The following is a 20,466-nucleotide window of genomic DNA, read 5'->3' as shown; positions in this document are numbered from 1 at the left end:
AAAAGCTTGAAGGGAAAACTTCCTCATTCTGTGAGGCCAGCATTACTCCAGTACCAAAGCTAGACGAAGGCACTACAAGAAAAGAAAACTACAGGCCAATATTCCGTAATGAACACTGATGCAAAGATCCTCACCAGGGTGTGGTGACCCACATCTGTAATCCCAGCACTATGGGAGGCTGAGGCGGGCGGATCATTTGAGGTCAGGAGTTCGAAACCATCCTGGCCAACATGGTGAAACCCCATCTCTACTATAAATACAAAAAATTAGCTGGGTGTGGTGGCACATGTCTATAGTCCCAGCTACTCAGGAGGCTGAGGCAGGAGAATCGCTTGAACCCCGGAGGTGGAGGTTGCCAGTGAGCCAAGATCATGCCACTGCACTCCAACCTGGGTGACAGAGCGAGGCTCCATCTCAAAAAGAAAAAAAAAGGCCAGGCACGGTGGCTCACTCCTGTAATCCCAACACTCTGGGAGGCCAAGGCGGGCAGATCACAAGGTCGGGAGTTCGAGGCCAGCCTGACCAACATGGTGAAACCCCGTCTCTACTAAAAATAAAAAAAAAAATTAGCCGGGCGTGGTGGCGTGCGCCTGTAATCCTAGCTACACAGGAGGCTGAGGCAGGAGAATTGCTTGAACCCGGGAGGCGGAGCTTGCAGTGAGCCAAGATTGCACCACTACACTCCAGCCTGGGCGACAGAGCGAGACTCTGTCTCAAAAAAAAGAAAAAAAATTCCAGGCGAGAGTGCAGTAGCATGATCGTAGCTCACTGCAGCCTCAACCTCCCAGGCTCAAGCAAACCTTGTGCCTCAGCCTCCCGAGTTGCACCACCACACCAAGCTAATTTCTTTATTTTTTTGTAGAGACAGGGTCTCACAATGTTGCCCAGGCTGGTCTTGAACTCCTGAGCTCAAGCAATCCTCCCACTTCAGCCTCCCAAAGTGCTAGGATTACAGGCATGAGCTACCGCACCCAGCCTCTTAGTCTGTTTTCTGAATACCTGAAACTGACTTATTTATAAAGAAAAGGAATATCTCGCAATTCTGGAGGCTGGGAAGTCCAAGGTTGAGGGGCTGCATGTGGTGAGGTCTTGCTAGTGGGGACTCTGCAGAGTCTGGAGCTGGTACAGGGCATCACAGGGTGGGGGGCTGAGCATGCTCACATGCTAGTTCAGGTCTCTCTTCCTCTTCTCGTGAAGCCACTGGTTCTCCTCCCATGATAACCCATTGATCGACTAACCCCTGAAATCATTAATCCATGAGTGGATTAATCTCTTGAGGGCAAAGCCCTCATGATCCAGTCACCTCTTAAAGGCTCCCCTCTCAGTACTGCCACACTAGAGATGAAGTTTCAACATGAGTTTTGGAGGGGGCAGACAAACCACGGCAACCTCGAAACCATCTATAGGAGAGTTTCTAAAGGAGATATACCTCAAAATCAGAAAGTACAAAAGACATGGGATATAAGAATCAGAGAGTTAAGAGACCAGGAAAGCAGGAGATTGCACTTTTTTTTTTTTAATTAACAGCAATTTGGAACCAAAATTCCAAGTAAATTCTGTTGATTTCTTGTCCTACCCCTTCAGGATGACGGTGAGGACAGGCTACATATAATAGCCCCTACAGCACACTAAGAGAATCCAGATCCAGGATTCCAGATTTCTGGGGATTTCTACCAAGCAGCGGTGCCCAAGATCAGCTGTGATGATGAGGACGTGCCATTGCATGGCACGTGGCCCAGAGTCACCAGCTGATTACATATTGGCCATCTTCAGTACTTGACTTCACACAAGTCGATCCAGGGTTTGCCTAGTTCCCTCCTAACGCCTCCTCTCCACAAGAACCGCTCCCTCCTATGTTGACTGATCTGCTGGCAAGATGCAATGGCTCACACCTATAATCCTTGCAATTTGGGAGGCCGAGGCTGGAGGATTGCTTGAGCTCAGGAGTTCATGACCAGCCTGGGCAACATGGTGAAACCCTGTCTCTACTAAAAATACAAAAATTAGTCAGGCATGGTGGCATATGCCTATAATCCCAGCTTCTCAGGAGGCTGAGGCAGAAGAATTGCTTGAACCTGGGAGGTAGAGATTGCAGTGAGGTGAGATTGCACCACTGCACTCGCGACTAGGCAACAAAGTAAGACTCCATCTCAAAAAACAAAAAAAACAAAAATACCACCAAACACTAGCTGGGTATGGTGGTGTGCACCTGTAGTCCCAGCTATTCAGGAGGCTGAGGCGGAAGGATCACCTGAACCCAGAAGCCAGAGGTTGCAGTGAGTCAAGACAGCACCACTACACACCAGCCTGGGTGACAGAGCCAGACCCTGTCTCTAAATAAATAAATAACCTGTGATGTTTCTCCTCAATTTGCTAACTTAACCTATTAATGCTTTTACAGACTAGATTCTCCCTCTGATCACAACTTCCCACTTGTATGAGTTAGGATTAGGTTTGGCTGTGAGCAAAAGAAAACCTGCAACAATGCATACACAGTGGCTGATTTCTCTCCCATGTAAATGCTGTCCCCAGTGCCAGTGGGCCCAGTGATGGTGGAGGTCCACTCCCCAGATGGCTGTGTGCCCAGCAGTCTGCTGCCTGTGGGTGCATTCTCAAGGGTCTACAAAAATAAGTAATTCAGAATCTGTTGTTGGAACTTTAAATTACTTTGAGCCTTAAAGGAATGCGATTATGAGGCATGTGGTAGGCAGCTGTAACCTTTGTTCCTCTGATTATAGATTAGCCTTTTCTTTACCTACATTGTTTTGTAAAATGTTGCAAAAGACTAGGGCTCCAGAAAAGATGCTTTTCCTCTTCGCCTTGATCTTCATTATAGATTAACTTTCCTCTTAACTACTTCTATGACCTCATGACTATCACACCGTCTAAGATGCAATGTTTAAATATACACTTTTAATTTGGAAAAGGAGCCTGGATCAGAACATGTGGAAAAAGTTAATTTAAAATCAGAAAAGAGGCCAGGTGCAGTGGCTCACGCCTGTAATCCCACCACTTTGGGAGGCTGAGGTGAGTGCATCATGAGGTCAGGGGTTTGAGACCATCCTGGCCAACATGGTGAAACCCCGTCTCTACTAAAAATACAAAAATTAGCCAGGTGTGGTGGCACGCACCTGTAGTCCCAGCTACTAGGGAGGCTGAGGCAGGAGAATCACTTGAACATGGGAGGCAGAGGTTGCAGTGAACTTAGACTGTGTCACTGCACTCCAGCCTGGGCGACAGAGCAAGACTGTCTCAAAAAAAAAAAAAAAAAAGAAAGAAAAAGGCTGGACACAGCCACTCATGCCTGTAATCCCAGCACTTCAGGAGGATTGCTTGAACCTGGGCAACACAGTGAGATCCTGTTTCTACAGAAGTTTAAAAACTTAGGCCAGGTGTGGTGGCTCACGCCTGTAATCCCAGCACTTTGGGAGGCCGAGGCAGGCAGATCACCTGAGGTTGGGAGTTCGAGACCATCCTGACCAACATGGAGAAACCCCATCTCTACTAAAAATACAAAAAATTAGCTGAGCCTGGTGGTGCATGCCTGTAATCCCAGCTATTTGGGAGGCTGAGGCAGGAGAATCGCTTGAACCCAGGAGGCAGAGGTTGCAGTGAGCCGAGATCATGCCACTGCATTCCAGCCTGGGTGACAGAGCGAGACTTTGTCTAAAAAAAAAAAAGCAGTGAAATATGCTGCAACCATGGGGGAGATTTTAGTGCGCATATGCATTATCAACACTGTTGACAGAAATCAAGAAATGCCAAACACTGTGAGGTTCTTACAATAAAGCTGCCTTCTTGAAATGCATATAAAGTTAATTGAAATATTGTATGTGGAAAAGTACACAAATCTTAGGTGTACTGCTCAATGATTCGCACCCCCTTGTTTCTTGCAGGCTGCTGGCCAGATCACAAGCCTTTCTCTTCTCCACCCGCCTCTTCTTATCACCTTTCATTAATTTATTTCTTCTTAACTACTGTTAGGGGTTGAATTCTGTTCGCCCAGAGAGAGATGCTGTAGTCCTAATCCCCAGCTCCTAAGAATGTGACTTTATTTGGAAATAGATTCTATGAAGATTTACTAAATTAAGATGAAGTCATTGTTGGGAGCGGGGGGGCTAATTTTTATAAGGACTTGTGTCCTTATAAAAACTCAAAATTTGGGGCTGGGCGCGGTGGCTCATGCCTGTAATCCCAGCTACTCAGGAGGCTGAGGCAGAAGAATTGCTTGAACCCAGGAGGTGAAGGTTGCAGTGAGCTGAGATCAGGTCACTGCACTCCAGCCTGGGTGACAGAGCAAGACTCCGTCTTGAAAAACAAAAAAAAAAAAACAAAAAACAGAAAATCTGGGCCGGGTGCAGTAAACTCATGCCTGCAATCCCAGCACTTTAGGAGGCCAAGGCAGGTGGATCGCTTGAGCCCAGGAGTTCCAAGATCAACCTGGGCAGCATGGCAAGATCCCACTTCTATTAAAAAAAAAAAAAAAAGAAAGAAAAGAAAAAACTGGAGATATGGAGACACATAGAGGAAAGATGATCTGAAGTTGGCCATGTTATGATGGAATCGGAGACTGGAGTGATGTGTCTACAAGCCAAGGAACTCCCAGGTCTGCTGAGAACAGCCAGAAGCCGGGAAGAGGAAGGGAAGGGCTCTCCTCTACAGCCATCAGAGACAGCGCAGCTCTGCCAACACCTTGACTTGAGACTTCTGGCCTCTAGAGCTGAGAGCCAATCACTTTCTGTTGTTCAAGCCCCTCAGTCTGTGGCCCTTTATGGCAGCCCTAAGAAACCAACGTAAAGCATTATCTAACATACTTTATTATTTCACCCGATCCCTCCACTAGACTATGAGCTCCATGGGGACAGAGATCTTTGTCCCTTTTGTCCTCTGTTGTATCCCCAATGCCTAAAGCCGTGTGTGGCACAGAACGGACTGTGACCATCAGCGACAGTCTGGAGCAGACCTATACATGTCAGAAAACTCACCACACAGAGGGGACAAAGGCAGGGCTGCTTTTAGCCACAAAAGAACAGAAAACATGACTCACAGTAGTTTGAACAAATAGGCATTTTTTTTTTTTTTAACATAAAACCCCAGCGGCTGGCAGTCCAGGCTGGGCAGCATCTCAGCCACACCAAGGACTCTCCCTCCACCAGGCTCTGGGTGCTCCACTTGGCCCTCGTGGTCACACGGGGGTTTCTGCATGCCAGGGGTCCCTTCCACATTCCGGACAGGAAGACGGGAGCGGGCCCGGCCACACCAGCTGCTGTTAGATCTCCTCACGTGGGGAAACCGAGAGCAAACGGAGGCCCTCGTCGGCAGGCTCGGGCATCTGACCAGCTGCAGTGGGCACACGGCCGCCCTAGCTGGAAGGAGCCAGGAGCTCAGCCAAGTATATAGCCTTCCAGCCCCAGAGGGGAGGAAGCTGAGGGGCAGGGTTAGGAGCAGATGTGGTGTGGCCGCCTGAGTGTGGGCCTCAGAGGGTGCAGAAGGACCCAGGAGTCGGTAAACGGTGCTGGAACTGGCTGGAGACAATAGGAAAAGTGGATTCCCTACATCACACCCTACACAAACTTAACTCCACTTCGATTAAATGCCAAATTTGAAAAGCAAAATTTTAAAGCTTTTAAGCAAAAACAAAATCTTTAGAATAGATTATGAAATCACATTAAATTACAGGCTGTATATCAAACGACGTCATTGAAAAGCAAAAGCCCCCAGGCACACTGGGAGGTATGCACCAAGGGCCTATCACCAGAGGAGCCCCGCACAGGCACTCCTACACGGCTGGAAGAACGGGCCCGGACTAAACCACCACACAGAAACACAGATGCCAACCAATGCACACATCCCAACATGGCTAGCAGAGAAACAAACGAAAGCTTTTGCATCCATCTGTCAAAAACGGAAAGCTGTGACTATATCAGGTGCTGAGGGGCACAGGGCATCTCGGCAGGTGCCACCCCACCGTGGTCATGGCCCGATTTGGAGAGCAGCGAGGCACCCTCTAGTAAAACTGAAAATGGGCTGGGTGCGGTGGCTCACGCCTGTAATCCCAGCAGTTTGGGAAGCTGAGACGGGAGGATCACTTGAGATCAGGAGTTCGAGACCAGCCTGGCCAACATGATGAAACCCTTTCTCTATTAAAAATACAAAAATTAGCCAGGCGTGGTGGTGCACACCTGTAGTCCCAGCTACTCGGGAGGCTGAGGCAAGAGAATCGCTTGAACCCAGGAAGCAGAGGTTGCAGTGAGCCAAGACTGTGCCACTGCACTCCAGCCCGGGCAACAGAGTTTAAGACTCTGTCTCAAAAATAAATAAATAAATAAATATGACACATCCAGGAGTGCTTAGAGCAGTATCGTGTAGCAGAGCAAAAGCCCTAAACCACCTCCAATCAGTAGCAGAATGGAGGAACTGGAGTCTGTTCATACCTCACGGCGAGAAACACGCATCTTGAGCCACATGCAATCCAAAGACTCACCAACAATGCTGAATTGCAAAAGTTGAGGAATACGTCCATGTACCACTTACAGTCTTCAGAAATTCAAAACAATACAATGTATGTAGAGATACATATCCCTGTGGTAAAAATTTTAAGACAGACACAAAAAGTCAGATTCTGCAGCAATCACCTTTGGCAGGAGAAGACAGAGGGATCCAAGTGTGTCTGTGATATGTCTCACGTCGCACGGCAGGACTATAGCCACACATTCATGTTTAACTTTTGTATGATGAAATACCTCAAATTTTTAAACACACATGGCAAAAACATAGATTATGGCATCACGGTCCTGCGTGTGTGAAATGCGGATGTAAGAATACATATCGATTGTTCTAGGGAAGCACCTCTAGGTATGAATTTTGAAACAATCAACTTTTCTTGGGTACAACAAGGCTACGTTCCAATGGAAAGGGGTGCCCACCGTGACAGCCAAGTAGAGACCGGCATGATCACTTTAACACCTGCTGCCACAGCATGGGGCCTAACTCCGTCTTGTGCTCAAGCTTGGGTACCTGTTAAAACCACTGCAGGGGCTTTTGAAACCACCCTTGCCCCGGCTCAACCTGACTTACTCAGCCAGAACTGGAGAACAAGGCAGGCTCTTTTCAGTTCTCCAGGGAACTCCAATACACAGCCAAGGCTAAGAACCATCTAGTACTGGACACTAATTTGCCTAGTAATTCAGGAATTCGGTGAAGACCAAGTTAGAGCCAAAAATTAAAGGTGAAGCCTGGCGAGTGTGGTGCCGATGACGTGATTGTAGCAGCTGTGGAGAGCTCGTCTCTGGGCCTCGGCCCTACACACCTGGCGAAAAGCCCTCCAGCACCTGAGAGGTGAGCGTTGTGGATGAAATGAGTTACGTGTCTCAATCGCTCCAAAGCAGGGCCTGTCATAAACACACGATCTGCTACCTTTTCAAGGAAAGGAACTGTTTTGGGGAAAGTGTTAATAAAATACTTCAATAAGGAGGATCATGATTACTCTTCAGGCTTCATGAACAGGATCCCAAACCCATGAGGGAAGCACAAACTCGAACCTCTCAGTCACTGTGTGGAATCTCTAGATGTCTAACCTGTTGAAGGAGGAAACACAGAGGACACGAGAGGTGGGTGACAGTGGACCAGTGAAGAGCTCTGGAGAATGAGAGACAGAGGGTAAAATCCTTACTCTCACTCATGTCTCTCTATATTTTTTGCAATGACAATCTATTTGATAGTGTTAATTACCAAAAGCCTGGCTGCTGAAGGATGGGAGGGCTAGCTTTTAAGGTAGGAGATTCAAATGCAACTGAATGGGGAGTGGGAAGGGGACGAGGAAGACAAGATCATCGGCTCAGCAAGGTGTCCAAGGAGGGCTAGAGTTGGGATCAGAGCCAGAGGGGTGGCTTGGGAGGGGACGGGACACGCTGCTCCACGGCGCAAGGTGGAGGCAGCCACAGCCAGGGGCGGTGCCATGCCTTCAGCTGCTGCCTTTCCTCCACTCCCCATTACCATCTTTTTCCCCCGAGGTGCCCCAAAGGGACTGCCGCAACCACCCCCACCATCCTCCAGCCCCTTGCACATCATCCCAAAGCCCCCCAGAGTTCCCCGTCAGTGTACCCGCCTGCCCAGCCAAGCCTCCACGTGGTGCCCCTTGCCACCCATCCTTTTACCCAGAGGCCCAGAGCATGTGGGAGACAGCACAGGGCCCCATCCCCAAAACATCACTTGCCAGGTGACACTGGGCAAGTTGTACTTGACCTCTGAGAGCCGTGTGTCCCCAGCTGGGAAACAGGGCAACCCATCCCATCCTCCTGGGCCTCTGCAGGCCAGAGCAGACGAGCTGAAAGCTCTAAAGCACTGGCGGGCTGGAAATCATTAGAAAAGAAAGTAAAGCAAGCCCCTCAAGGACAGTCACACGGCTGAGGTTGGGTATTTCACTTTATTTAGCAAACGGTCACACTCGGCCCCCCCACACCGCCCCTGCAGCCTCACTTGAGCATGTGTCTCAGGAAGCAGCTCAGGGTGAACAGGAAGGCCTGGGATTCCCAGTTCAGGCCTTATCCGTCGCCACACGTGCCACACACCACAAAACAAAATCACTTCCCCACGTCCTCAGGAGCCCACCCCAGTGTGGTCCGGGGGACCCTCCAGTGTTCAACAGCTGCCTGCTGGGGCCACAGCCCAGCTCTAGGCACAGACCCCTGCTCCTGAGACACCAGCCCCAGGAGAGCCTCCGTCTCCAGCTGTGGGGGTGCCAGACCCTAAGCCTCAGCCCTGCCACCTGTCCCTGCTGGGCAAGAAGCAAAATGTATGAAAATACTTTAATCATTTATTTGAAACAGTTAAGAAATAAGGTCATCTTGTTGTTCTTTTATAATCCCAGTAAAAAAAAAGTTCACATTGGCTCCTGGGCCGAGGGGCAGGCCCCGCCGGCGGCACCGCTCAGTAGAAGCGCTTGTTCCGCTCCTGCCGCTTCTGGAACACCACGGCCCCCACCACGGCGCAGACAACGATGCCCAGGAGAGCGCACAGCAGCAGCAGGAAGACCCGCCACCCCGTCAGGGGCCCGCTGCGGAAGTTCCCCGTGGGGTCGTCCACGTTGTCTGGGGGAGAAGAAACGGGGGAGCTGAAACGGCAGCGCAGGCCAGGGATCAGGGGGCTGCAGGAGGGCAGTGGGGATGGAATAGGACAGCCGGCCACGGTGGGCAGGCCGGTCGCACTCACCCCCCTCACCAGGGAGGGGCAGAGGTCAGGTGAAGCCCATCCCAGCCAGCTCTGCAGTCCCCAGGGCAGGGCAGGGCAGAGAGAGGATCAAGCCCACTGGGCCCTGGGACCCCAGCGACAAGCCTGGGCTGCCTTCTGCTGCAGGAGGCTGGTTAAAACCAGACTCCTGGCCTCCCGAGTCCAACTCTGGATAAGGGGAGGCCCAGGAGGCCGCATATCCAAGCCCCACCCCCACGCTGGGGTCTGAGGGCCCTATCTGGAGCAGCGCGGCCCTGGTCACAGGCTCTCCTAGCCCACAGCCAGATGCTCTCGGCAGCCCCCCAGGAGGGTCTCCCAGGACCTGAGTCCCACACTCCACCCCGGCCCACAGCCTCTCTCCTCCACACAAGGTTCTCACAGGTCCTGCCCATCCTGGGATGGGACCCTCTGGTGCATTCCATTATACAGGCTGAGAGAAGACACTGACTTTCCCAAGCTCTCCAGGCTGTGGGTGGAGGAGCTGGGGTCTGGCTGGGCCGTTTCTGCCACTCTGCCTCCCTCCGACCGCGGCCCCGACTCCACATGTGCAGTCTCCTCAGGGGTCCCCACACCCAGGCCTCGGGCCCAGGCCCTGCCTTTCAGCGATGCGCATGCCGCCCTCTTGCCAGCCACAAGGCAACCTCCATCCTCCCTTCCTGCACAAGCTACCACCGGCAGGCCTGCTGAGCACTCTCGCCCCAGCCTCTGCTCTGCGCACCGACAGCAGCGGCCACTGACTGAACGGGGAGGTCCCTAGGGATGGCGCTTCCCCAGAAAGCCACTCAGCCTCCAGGCACCCACGGCTCCCTCTGTCTCCCTGTCTGCCTCAGCCCCTAGAATGAGCCCCAGGGACAGGGCCTGCCTGATCTCCGTGTCTGTGGCACCCAGCCCATAGCTAGGCACAGAGGGCAGCTTCGGTCACATCTGAAGGAACAAATGGATTGAATCTAATAACGAGTTCATCCTGCCTCGCCAGCTGCACGGGATGCTGGGTGGGCAAGGCAGGTGTCACCTCTGAAAACACCCAGTGGCTGGCAGTCCTCTGACCAAAGGTTGCAGCAAGGTTTGTGTGGCCCCCAAAACATTTCAAAATAATCTGAATTTTTAAAAAGTGAATTGTCACATGAAACACTGGATCCTGGCCTCTCCTGAAAAGCAGAAACCCGCAGCCAAACTGGCCACGGGGCATGGGGACCCAGGGCTGGGCTAGGACAGAGCCCGCGCTGCGCACTTCCATCACTGGCTGGACCCCCAGGCACGCATCTGTGGCTCTTAGGGTGGACTTCTCCACACACAGATGCCTCATTCCTCCAACCACAACGTTCACTCTGTGAGGGAAGGGGTAGCTAATTAGTGCCATGGAAAGAACCCAGGCTTCAGGTTTTGTAGAAACCCAATTTCCAATCTTGCCTTCTCTCTCCTTCTAGCTAAGGAATCCACCCCCTTGGCCAGCAGCACGACTTCTTCCAGGTGGCTCACAGAAGGGACAGGGGGGCCAACATACCCAGCCCCCTGGCTCTGCTGGCCACTGCCCCAGCACCTAGTGAGGGAGGATGCTGGCCCACCACTCACATGTTTGTTGATCAGCCACTGCTTGCTGCCACAGCACTCACGTGGCTAGGATGTCCTCAGGGACTGACTCTCTGCAGACTTCTCTTCCGCCTCATTCATTTACTCAAAAACTTGTCAGAGTTGACATGACCCAAGCCCAATCCTCTAGGAGCTCGGGCAGGGCCAGCCAGTGCCGCTTGCCAAGACAGGGCTGATCCAAGAGCCCAGACCACAACCACCACAACCACGACTGGACCACAAGACCCGCCAGGCTGGCTTCACCCCATTCTGGGTCAGGCCGCCCAGGCGCAGGCAGGGCGGGGCTGTGCACACACACCTTTAGGCGACTTGAGGAAGTTGACGCTGGGCTCGATCTTGGTCCAGTCGATGCTCTCCTCGTCAGGCGTGTGCTCCACCATCAGCTGGAACAGCTTCATGGAGATGATGTCATGATTGTCTGTAGGACCAAGAATAAACCTGTGACAGCCTGCAGGCCAGCCTCAGGGCATGTGGCCCAAGCCCCTCCCACAAAGAAAGCTGCTGCTGCAGCCAGTAAACCTGCCAGGCCCCCGGGGAAGAGCGCTGCCCCGCCCGTCTAGGGCCTGTTTTCTTCCCAGCTCCCTCCAGTCACCAGCAATCAAAAACAGAGAGGAGGCAGAGTGGAGAGAAAACAGTAAGGGCTTCACAAGCAGAATCATCTGGGTCTGAATCCTGAGGTCTGCTGCCCTCTTTGAGGCTCAGGTTCCTCACATGTAAAGGAGTGATGATCTCCATCTATATGGTTGCCATGGCAAGTACATGAGAAGGTCTACACCACACAGAAGATGGCCTGCCTGCAGAGTATGTGCTCAAAAACAGACCCGGGAAGGACCAACAGTCGCTGTGTAACTGGCTGAGAAGCCTGAGGCTCCCAAGGGCAGGAGCCACCAGACATTCTTGTCACAGAGACCCACATACAGGCTGCAGGGGAACAACTCGGCAACCAGCTAAGAGCCTGAGCCTAACGCAGGTCAGCGGCTGTGCCTGAGGAGACGGGAAAGGCTCTGTCCAACGGCATGGGCAAGGAAGAGCGCCAGCTTGACGCTGATGGATCACCCCATTGTAGAGATGAGGAGGCTGAGGCTCAAAGACGACACATGGGTCCTGGCCAGCCTGGGACTAGAATCTGAGGAAAGGCCTTGTTGAAGGGAGCAGGAATCTCTGGAGCCAAGGGAGGACCTACTGAGCAAGAGCTCGGCCAGGCACACAGTGTGAGAGCCGAGCACGCACAGCCCTTGGAGACGGCGAGCGGCCCTGCAGGACAAGGACCGGCCCTGGAGTCAGGCCCCAGTTCCCATCTGGGCTCTGCTGCTTCCTGCTCGTATCTTAGGAAAAATCCTTTCAGTTCTCAAACTCCCAATGGTTGAGTAAAAAGGGAACGAGACGGTCATCTGCCTAAAAATACATCAGGTGACATCACCCATAAGGTGCCTGGCACTGATGACCCCCGACCAGCGGTCAGACACGGCTCCCCTCATGGCGCCTCCTCCACTCTGTGCTGGGCTCTCCCAACAGCTGTGAGAGCTGCCACTGGCCACAGCCCTGGTGCTGCTCTGCTCCTATCAAAAACCCTCTGAAGACAAGGGCTGAAACAGTGTGATGAAGTTCCAGGCAACCCGGGGCAGGAGGGGAACCGGCCAGGCGCTAGCTGGAAATGATGAAAGCTGGTTGGCAGGAGGGGTGCTTACTAGACCTCTCTCCTCTGCTGGGTATATGACTGAAAAACCCCCAAACAATGGATGTCCTGGAGTCTGAGTGGACCCAAGCACTTCCATGCTGAGAGGGGAGGCTCCTGGGCAGTGGGCAGACTACAGGCCCTGGAATGGGTCATCCTGAGGATAAACCATCCATGTCAGGTCCCCCATGTCACATGCCAGTTCTGGTCAGGAGCTGGCCCTGGGCCTGGCACCTGCTCAGGGCCCCAAAGAGAGACCGAGAACCACAGCCAAGGGCCACCACGGCCTAGTGATCAGTGAGGCCTCAGCAGGTTAGAGGCACCCCAGTGCTCGCTGAGCACCTGCCCTGGGCCAAACAGCCATTTATAGAGCTTACAATTGAGCAGGAGGGCCAGAGACAATAAAATTAATTACTCGGTAGATTCAAAGATGGTAAATATTATGACGAAAAATAAGGCCAGCAAAGGTGATGGGGAGTGGGCTGGGGGCTACAGGAGGGGGCACAACATTCCACGAGGGAATCAGGGAAGGCCGCACTGAGGAGGTAACATCTGAGCAAGGTCCTAGGAGACAAGGGTGAAACAGCCGGGGCAGGAGGGCACAGGTGCACCCAGGGAGCAGCTGGAAGCCACAGTAGGCAGGGGGAGCAGTAAGCGAGGAGCCAGAGGGGGCAGGGCTGGCACAGAGGCCCTGGTGCCCCCTGGAGAGCTCTGAGCAGAGCAGCAGGAGGCCTCACACAGGCTGAAGGCGATTACTCGGCTGCTGTGCTCAGGAGACTGTTGGGGGCTGGTGAAGGAGGGACCACCTGGGAGGCTCCTGTGAGAGACACGGGTGGCCTGAAGCTGCCAGGTAGTCAGGGAAGGGTGGGAAGTGGTGGGACGTGCTGTGAAAATAAAGCCACAGGGACTGTTGATGGACCAGAGGTGCCATGTGAGAGAAAGAAGGGTCCAGAAAGACAGCAAGCAAATAGAGGGGCAGAGATGCCACTGACATCCCGATGGGCAAGATGTGGCCTCAGCTGTGGGCACAAGGGCTGAGCAGGTCCAGAGCGGTCTGGGCTGGAGATAAATCTGGGAATCTACATTGCCCAAATCTAATTGACCCGCTGCCTCCTGTTGATGGGGAAGGTTGCCAAGGGACTGTTCAAGGACTGAGGAGCGGACAGGCCATGTACAGAAGAAAGGAAGAGGAGGGACACAGCCAGCTGAGTCCAGAAACCACATGAAGGCAGGCAATCAACTGCATGGAAAGCTCCCAGTCCCTCAGGGTGAGTCGGGCTGGGAACCAACGCCTGGCCCGGCCCACTCACCAGACAGGTCGCCAGTGCCGGCGGAGGCCCCGAAGTAGTAGCCGGTGGGCAGGCGCACTCCCGTGATATCAATGCAGTTCTTCCACTCGTTCTTGTCCTCCAGGTCGGTCATCACCTGTGGGGCCCAGCATGCTAAGCACCTGGCAGGACGGCAGCCTGCCCTCCTAAGCCTCTGTGGGACTGGCACAGGCACACCAGCTGCCACCCCTACCGCCCAGCCTGCTCACCGTCAGACGGCCCCGGGAGTAGCGCACAGCCAGGAAGGTGTCGTGATCGCGGTTGCGGAAGTCAGCCGTGCAGCCCGCCAGCTCGGTCCAGCGCCCATCCTTGCTGTGGTCGTAGGACAGGGAGCCATTGTTCACCATCACCGAGATGTACGGGAACACGCGCTGGGACCAAGACACCAGTTACTCCACAAGCAGCCCAGCCTGTGGAGTGAGCAGGGACACCCACCACCCCAATCCCTGGAGGCTCCTCTTGTGCTGGGACCATGGAAGTCCCAGGGCCCCCTCCTCTAGCCGACTGCCCAGTCCTTCCTTTCCTGCTCAGCAGGAGAGAGCAGGGGCCTACCTCAGTGGTCTCATCATTGGGGTAGGTGTCCAAGAAGATGGCTAAGCCGTGGAAGTTATCTTTGCTTCCAAACACAGGCCCTAGAATTATAAGGAGATGCTCTCAGAATGGGAGAAACGGGAGCTGTCCCATGGGTACCTAAAAGGCAAGCAATGCCAACATGGGTGGGGGCAAGAGAGCCCAACCCACTGGCCATTCACCGAGAGAGAAGGGATCGTGAAAGGAGAAAGCTGAGGCTTTCTCCTCAGAAGTGGGGGGTCTAGGCATATGACAGAGGACTCAAGTTTGAAGGCTGAACTGTGAGGGGACTGAGGCAGGTGGCAGGTGTCAAGGGGGTACCTGGCCTACAAAAAACAGTGGGCTGCAGGATAGCCCTACCCAGGAGGCTCTACCCTCTATACCAGGGGCAGCAAACATTCTGCGAAGAGCTACCGAGGAAACGCCTCAGGGTCTGTGGGCCACATGTAGTCACAGCCACACAGCCTTCATGTTTTGGCTTTTTTACAACAATAACTGTTTAAAATGATAAAACCAGGCCAATGAGGGTGTAGGGCTGAGCTGCAGGACCCAGCTGCTCCTCTCCCCTCAGTGACCTTCCTTCCAGAGCCAGGCTCCTTCCGGAGGCGCAGGACTTTATCCATGGAGCAGCACTTTCCGAACAGGAGAGGAGACGCTGGGCCCCACGAGCCACAGGCAGCCCCACCCCACCTCCCTAGGGGGCCAGCAGCCATGCCCGCGCCCACCCCCACAGGGCCCAGCGGAGCGAGTGCCGGCCCACCTGGCACGAGGCGGTCCCGGGTGTACCACAGGGCGATGCCGTCTCCATGGAGGTTCTTCTTCCCCGTGCCGTGGACTTTGAAGTGGACGTGCATTTCCCAGTCCTTGAGGAAGCAGGGCTGGAGGGAGAGCAGAATGGGTTGCTCAGAGCTCCCCGGGGCCTTCCGGCAAGCTGGAGGCAACCCCAGCACGGCCCCTGCCCCACAGACCTCTCTTCCCTCCTCAGCTAAGACTGGGCACTCCTTGGCACAGGGCCACAAGTGCCACTGACCACAGACCCCTAAATGTTCTGGGTGTGAAGGGAAGAGACAGTTGGGCACCAGGTGAGGTGGGGGAGGCCAGTGTCCCAAGGCTGCCTGAGGCCCAGACCCTGTCAGCAGACCTCAGGCAGCTCCTGAGTAGGTTTAGGTGGCTGCCACACTGTTCACCCTCATTACCAGCCAAGCCCACCAGCCATTTCCTCTCCATCCACTGCTCTTGCCCTGGAACCTTGCGCAGAGGTTACGACTCCTATTTGAGTGACGTATTTTACAGGAAAACAAATTCAGAGGTGTAACAACTTGTCCAGAGCAGCTCAGTGGACTGTCTGGATTCAGGCGCAGGGCTTTCTGACTCCGAGAGCTCTGCTCAGCAGACTGTCTGGATTCACGCGAGGGGCTTTCTGACTCCGAGAGCTCTGCTCTGCCTTCGGTACTTCCCGCGGCCTGCAGGACTTTCACATAAATTGCACCAGCCCCTTTCTAGTCACCCACATCCACTGCCACATCCACCCTGCTAACCAACCTTCCCAAGTGAGGAAAATCACGCCGGGTCAGTGCTGCTGGACCTCAAGCCCAGGTCTGGCTGACTCCAAAACCCAGCCCTTCACCAGTTCACCTCCCTAGCCCAGCCTAAGTGTGGTACCAGCGCTGGGGATGACAGCTGGTCAGGGTCGTGCTCTGGGACTCAAGGGCACCACCATGTGAGCTGGGGCAGGGATGGGCACCGCCTACGGCAAGGAAGAAAGCCTGGCCTTACCCATCAGGAAGTCACTTGTGAAAACTAAGGTGTCAACACACATGGTGACACGAATCCACTTGCAGGAAGTCTGCAGATGGGTATGTAAGCAATTAAACAAAGACCCATCAGAAAGGCAAACCCAAACAGGATGTCGACCTGTCAGACTGGCAACTGTGAAAAAGACCATTAATGTCCAATGCAGATGAGGATGAAGAGAAATGAATACAGGAGTAAAGGAACATGAACCAGTATTAATGATGGGTAATTCTGGGAGGGGGATTATGGCGACTGTTTACCATGTTTGAATAATGTATAATAAACATATTACTTCTGTGATCACACAAAAATAAAAAACACTGTACCCCAATGTGAACAATATGCTTCATGCATTCATTGATGCCACAGACTCACTGCTCCCACTCTGGGCACCAGGAACCCAGGTAACAAAACCTAGGCCAAGTCCCCGAGAGCACAAAAGAATGGAAGATATAGAATTGTGGGTAAGAGACACAGCAAACAGTGAGAGAGGCTAAGACTCATATAATTGGGATTTCCGAGTAAGATGTGAGAGATTAGGGCAAAGGAATATTTAAAGACGTCTAAGCACTTACTAAAACTGATTCAAAACATGCCACAAACTTTAAAAGTCCTACAAACCAAAGGAGATGACTAAAAAGAAAACCATATTTAGGCACAAAAAAAGAAGGGAGGGATAGAGGAAACAACAACAACAACAAAAACAGTTTTTTTTAACATGAAACTATTTTTTTATAATTTTTTTCCCTGTGGTACAGCCCCAGGCAATCCTGAGAACGTGTGCCACAAAAGCTTTTTTTCTTTCAATTTCAACTTTTATTTTAGATACAGGGGCTACATGTGCAGGTTACATGGGTATACTGCACCCAGGCAGGGAGAACAGTACCCAATAGGTAGTTTTTCAACCCACGTCCTCCCCCATCTAGTCTGGAGTGTCTATTGTTCTCCTTAAAAACAGATAATCTTGGCCGGGTGCAGTGGCTCATCCCTGTAATCTCAGCACTTTGGGAGGCTGAGGCAGGTGGATCACTTGAGGTTGAGACCAGCTTGGCCAACATGGTGAAACCTCATCTCTACTAAAAATACAAAAATTAGCTAGGCGTGGTGGTGCGTGCCTGTAATCCCAGCTACTTGGGAGGCTGAGGCGGGAGAACTGCTTGAATCTGGGAGGTGGAGGTTGCAATGAGCCGAGAGTGTGCCACTGCACTCCAGCCTGGGAAATAGAGTGAGACTCTGTCTCAAAAAAAATCACAGTCTCACTCTGTTGCCCAGGCTGGAGTGCAGTGGCACAATCTTGGCTCACTGCCAGCTCTGCCTCCCAGGCTCACGCCATTCTACTGCCTCAGCCTCCCCAGTAGCTGGGACTACAGGCGCCCGCCACCACGCCCAGCTAATTTTATTGTATTTTTAGTAGAGACGGGGTTTCACCATGTTAGCCAGGATGGTCTCGATTTCCTGACCTCGTGATCTGCCCACCTCAGCCTCCCAAGGTACTGAGATTACAGATGTGAGCCACCATGCCCAGCCCCTTTTTTTTTTTTTTTTTTTTTTTTTGAGATGGAGTTTCGCTCTTGTTGCCCAGGCTGGAGTGCAATGGCATGATCTTGGCTCACTGCAACCTCTGCCTCCCAGGTTCAAGCGATTCTCCTGCCTCAGCCTCCTGAGGAGCTGGGATTACAGGCATGCACCATCACGCCCGGCCAATTTTGTATTTTTAGTAGAGATGGGGTTTCTCCATGTTGGTCAGGCTGGTCTTGAACTCCCGACCTGAGGTGATCCGCCCGTCTCGGCCTCCCAAAGTGCTGGGATTACAGGCGTGAGCCACCGCACCCGGCCATAAAAAAAATAATAATCTTAAAGAAAAAGGAACCAGAGGGAAAAAAGAGATGACTCTCAAAAGAGCAATAATTAGCCTGATACCTGGCTTCACAGCGGAAACAGTGGGAGCAAGAAGGCAGATGACTGATATGTCTGGAGATACAGGAAGGTAACAGCCAGCATGGGATTCTCTACTCAGCAAATGTATCCTTCAAGAATGAAGGTAAAATAAAGATATTTTGAGACACACAAAAACCAAAAGAATTCATTAGCAGACTCACGCTTTCATTCTTCAGGGAGAAAGAAAATGATCCCCATCCAGATGTAAAGTCAGATTCCAGAAGGAATGAAGAACAACAAATACAGTGACTAAAAGGGTGAAAATCTAAATATCTGACTGCACAAAACAATGGGTTGTGTGATTTAAAACAGAAATAATTAAAACAAATGACAACAATAAATGGAGTTAAAGTGTGTTAGGATCCTTGCACTGTCCAGGAAGAAGGTAAAGTATACATTATCATTAGTCTTTGGTACAACATGAATGCCTGCTTTAAATTCTAGGGTGACCACTTAAAACTGAGAAAAGAGCATATAACTTTCAAGCTAATAGAAGAGGAAAAATAGGATAATAAAAATTAACCTAAAAGAAGACTAGAGAGAAAAATGAACAGAGAATAGGCAATTTGAATGTAAAGAGTAAGATAGCAGATTAAACCCAAATGTATCATATTTCATTAAATGTAAATGGACTAAATGCTAAATAAAAAAACAAAACCTAAGGGCACCTAGGATCTCTGTATTATTTCCTGCAACTGCATGTGAATTTATAATTATGTCAAAATAAAAAGTTTAATTTGAAAAGTAAAGAGGCCAGGTGCAGTAGCTCATACCTGTAGTCCCAGCACCTTGGGAGGCCATCATGGGAGGTTTGCTTGAGCCAAGGAGTTCAAGACCAGCCTGGGCAACACAGCAAGACTCCATCTCTATAAAAAAAATAATAATAAGTATATAAAGATCAGAGATCTAAAACTTAAGAGCTAAAACCTGGCCGGTTGCGGTGGCTCACACCTGTAATCTGAAACACTTTGGGAGGCTGAGGCAGGTGGATCACCAGAGCGCAGAAGTTCAAGACAAGCCCAGGCAACATGGTGAAAACCCATCTCTACAAAAAAATACGAAAATTAGCTGGGCCTGACTGCGCGTGCCTGTAGTCCCAGCTACTTGTGGGGCTGAGGCAGAAGGATCACTTGAGCTGGAGAGGTCAAGGCTGCAGTGAGCCGTGTTCACGCCACTGCACTCCAGCCTGGGCAACAAAGTGAGACCCTGCCTCAAAAAACAATAAACAAACCAACAAAAAAACCCTTTAAAACTCTTAGAAGAAAATCTAGGGAAAAAATGTTCATGACACTGGATTTAGTAATGATTTCTTGGATATAGCACCAAAAGCACAGACAAAAAAAAAAAAAAAAAGATAAATTGTACTTCATCAAAACTAAAATTTTTGTACATCAAAGAGCATGATAAAGAGGGTGAAAAGACAACCCACAGAATAGGAGAAAATATTTGCAAATCACATATCTGATAAGGGATTAATATCTAGAATATATAAAGAAACCCTAGGCCGGGCGCGGTGGCTCATGCCTGTAGTCCCAGCACTTTGGGAGGCCAAGGCGGGCAGATCACGAGGTCAAGAGATGGAGACCGTCCTGGCTAACATGGTGAAACCCCGTCTCTACTAAAAATACAAAAAAAAATTAGCTGGGCATGGTGGCGGGCACCTGTAGTCCCAGCTACTCGGGAGGCTGAGGCAGGAGAATCACGTGAACCCGGGAGGCAGAGGTTCCAGTGAGCCGAGATCGCGCCACTGCACTCCAGCCTGGTGACAGGGCGAGACTTCATCTCAATAAATAAATAAATAATAACAAATGTTGGCAAGGATGTGGAGAAATTGGAATCCTTGTGCATTGCCGGTGGGAATATAAAATGGTGCAGTTGCTATAGAAGACAGTTTGGTAGTCCTCAAAAAATTAAAAATAGAATGACCATATGATCCAGAGATTGTACTTCCTCCGTATATACCCAAAAGAACTGAAAGTAGGATTCAAACAGATACTTGTACACCAATGTTCACTGCAGCACTGTTCACAATGGCAACAGAGGTAAACAACCCAAGTGTCCATTACGAACAGATGAATACATGGAATGTGGTCTAGACACACACACACACACACACACACACACACACACACGAATATTACTCAGCAACAAAAAGGAATGCAGTACTGATATATACTACAGTATGGAGGAACCTTCAAGATATGCTCAGTAAAATAAGTCAGCCAAAGAAGACAAATACTGTATGCCTGCATTTATATGAGATGCCTAGAATAGTCAAATTTACAGAGATGAGGTAGAATGGTGGTTACCAGGGACTGTGGGGATGGGAGTGATTGTTAAATG

The 20,466-nt window shown here is 51.4% G+C and overlaps 1 protein-coding gene across 4 annotated transcripts in view; it reads right to left on the bottom strand.

The window, feature by feature from the left end:
- Window positions 1-20,466, bottom strand: part of LMAN2 (lectin, mannose binding 2) — a 38,496-nt gene that overhangs the window by 10,385 nt on the left and 7,645 nt on the right. The window contains exons 3-8 of one of the 4 annotated variants that reach the window (XM_054487276.2): window positions 15,152-15,269; window positions 14,374-14,453; window positions 14,031-14,192; window positions 13,804-13,918; window positions 11,117-11,236; window positions 8,407-9,089 (exon numbers count right to left, since the gene is read on the bottom strand). In XM_054487276.2, the coding sequence (XP_054343251.1) occupies window positions 8,929-9,089; window positions 11,117-11,236; window positions 13,804-13,918; window positions 14,031-14,192; window positions 14,374-14,453; window positions 15,152-15,269 (756 nt within the window). In that variant the 3' untranslated portion in view covers window positions 8,407-8,928. Of the gene's footprint in view, window positions 1-8,406; window positions 10,557-11,116; window positions 11,237-13,803; window positions 13,919-14,030; window positions 14,193-14,373; window positions 14,454-15,151; window positions 15,270-20,466 lie in introns of those variants that run through there. The other 3 variants (XM_063665383.1, XM_054487277.2, XM_063665382.1) reach the window with 3 other exon arrangements.

The sequence above is a fragment of the Pongo pygmaeus genome, chromosome 4 (assembly GCF_028885625.2).
Source record: "Pongo pygmaeus isolate AG05252 chromosome 4, NHGRI_mPonPyg2-v2.0_pri, whole genome shotgun sequence".
NCBI lineage: Eukaryota > Metazoa > Chordata > Mammalia > Primates > Hominidae > Pongo > Pongo pygmaeus.
The sequence above is the reverse complement of the archived record's forward strand: the minus strand, read 5'-3'. Positions and strand labels throughout refer to the sequence as shown.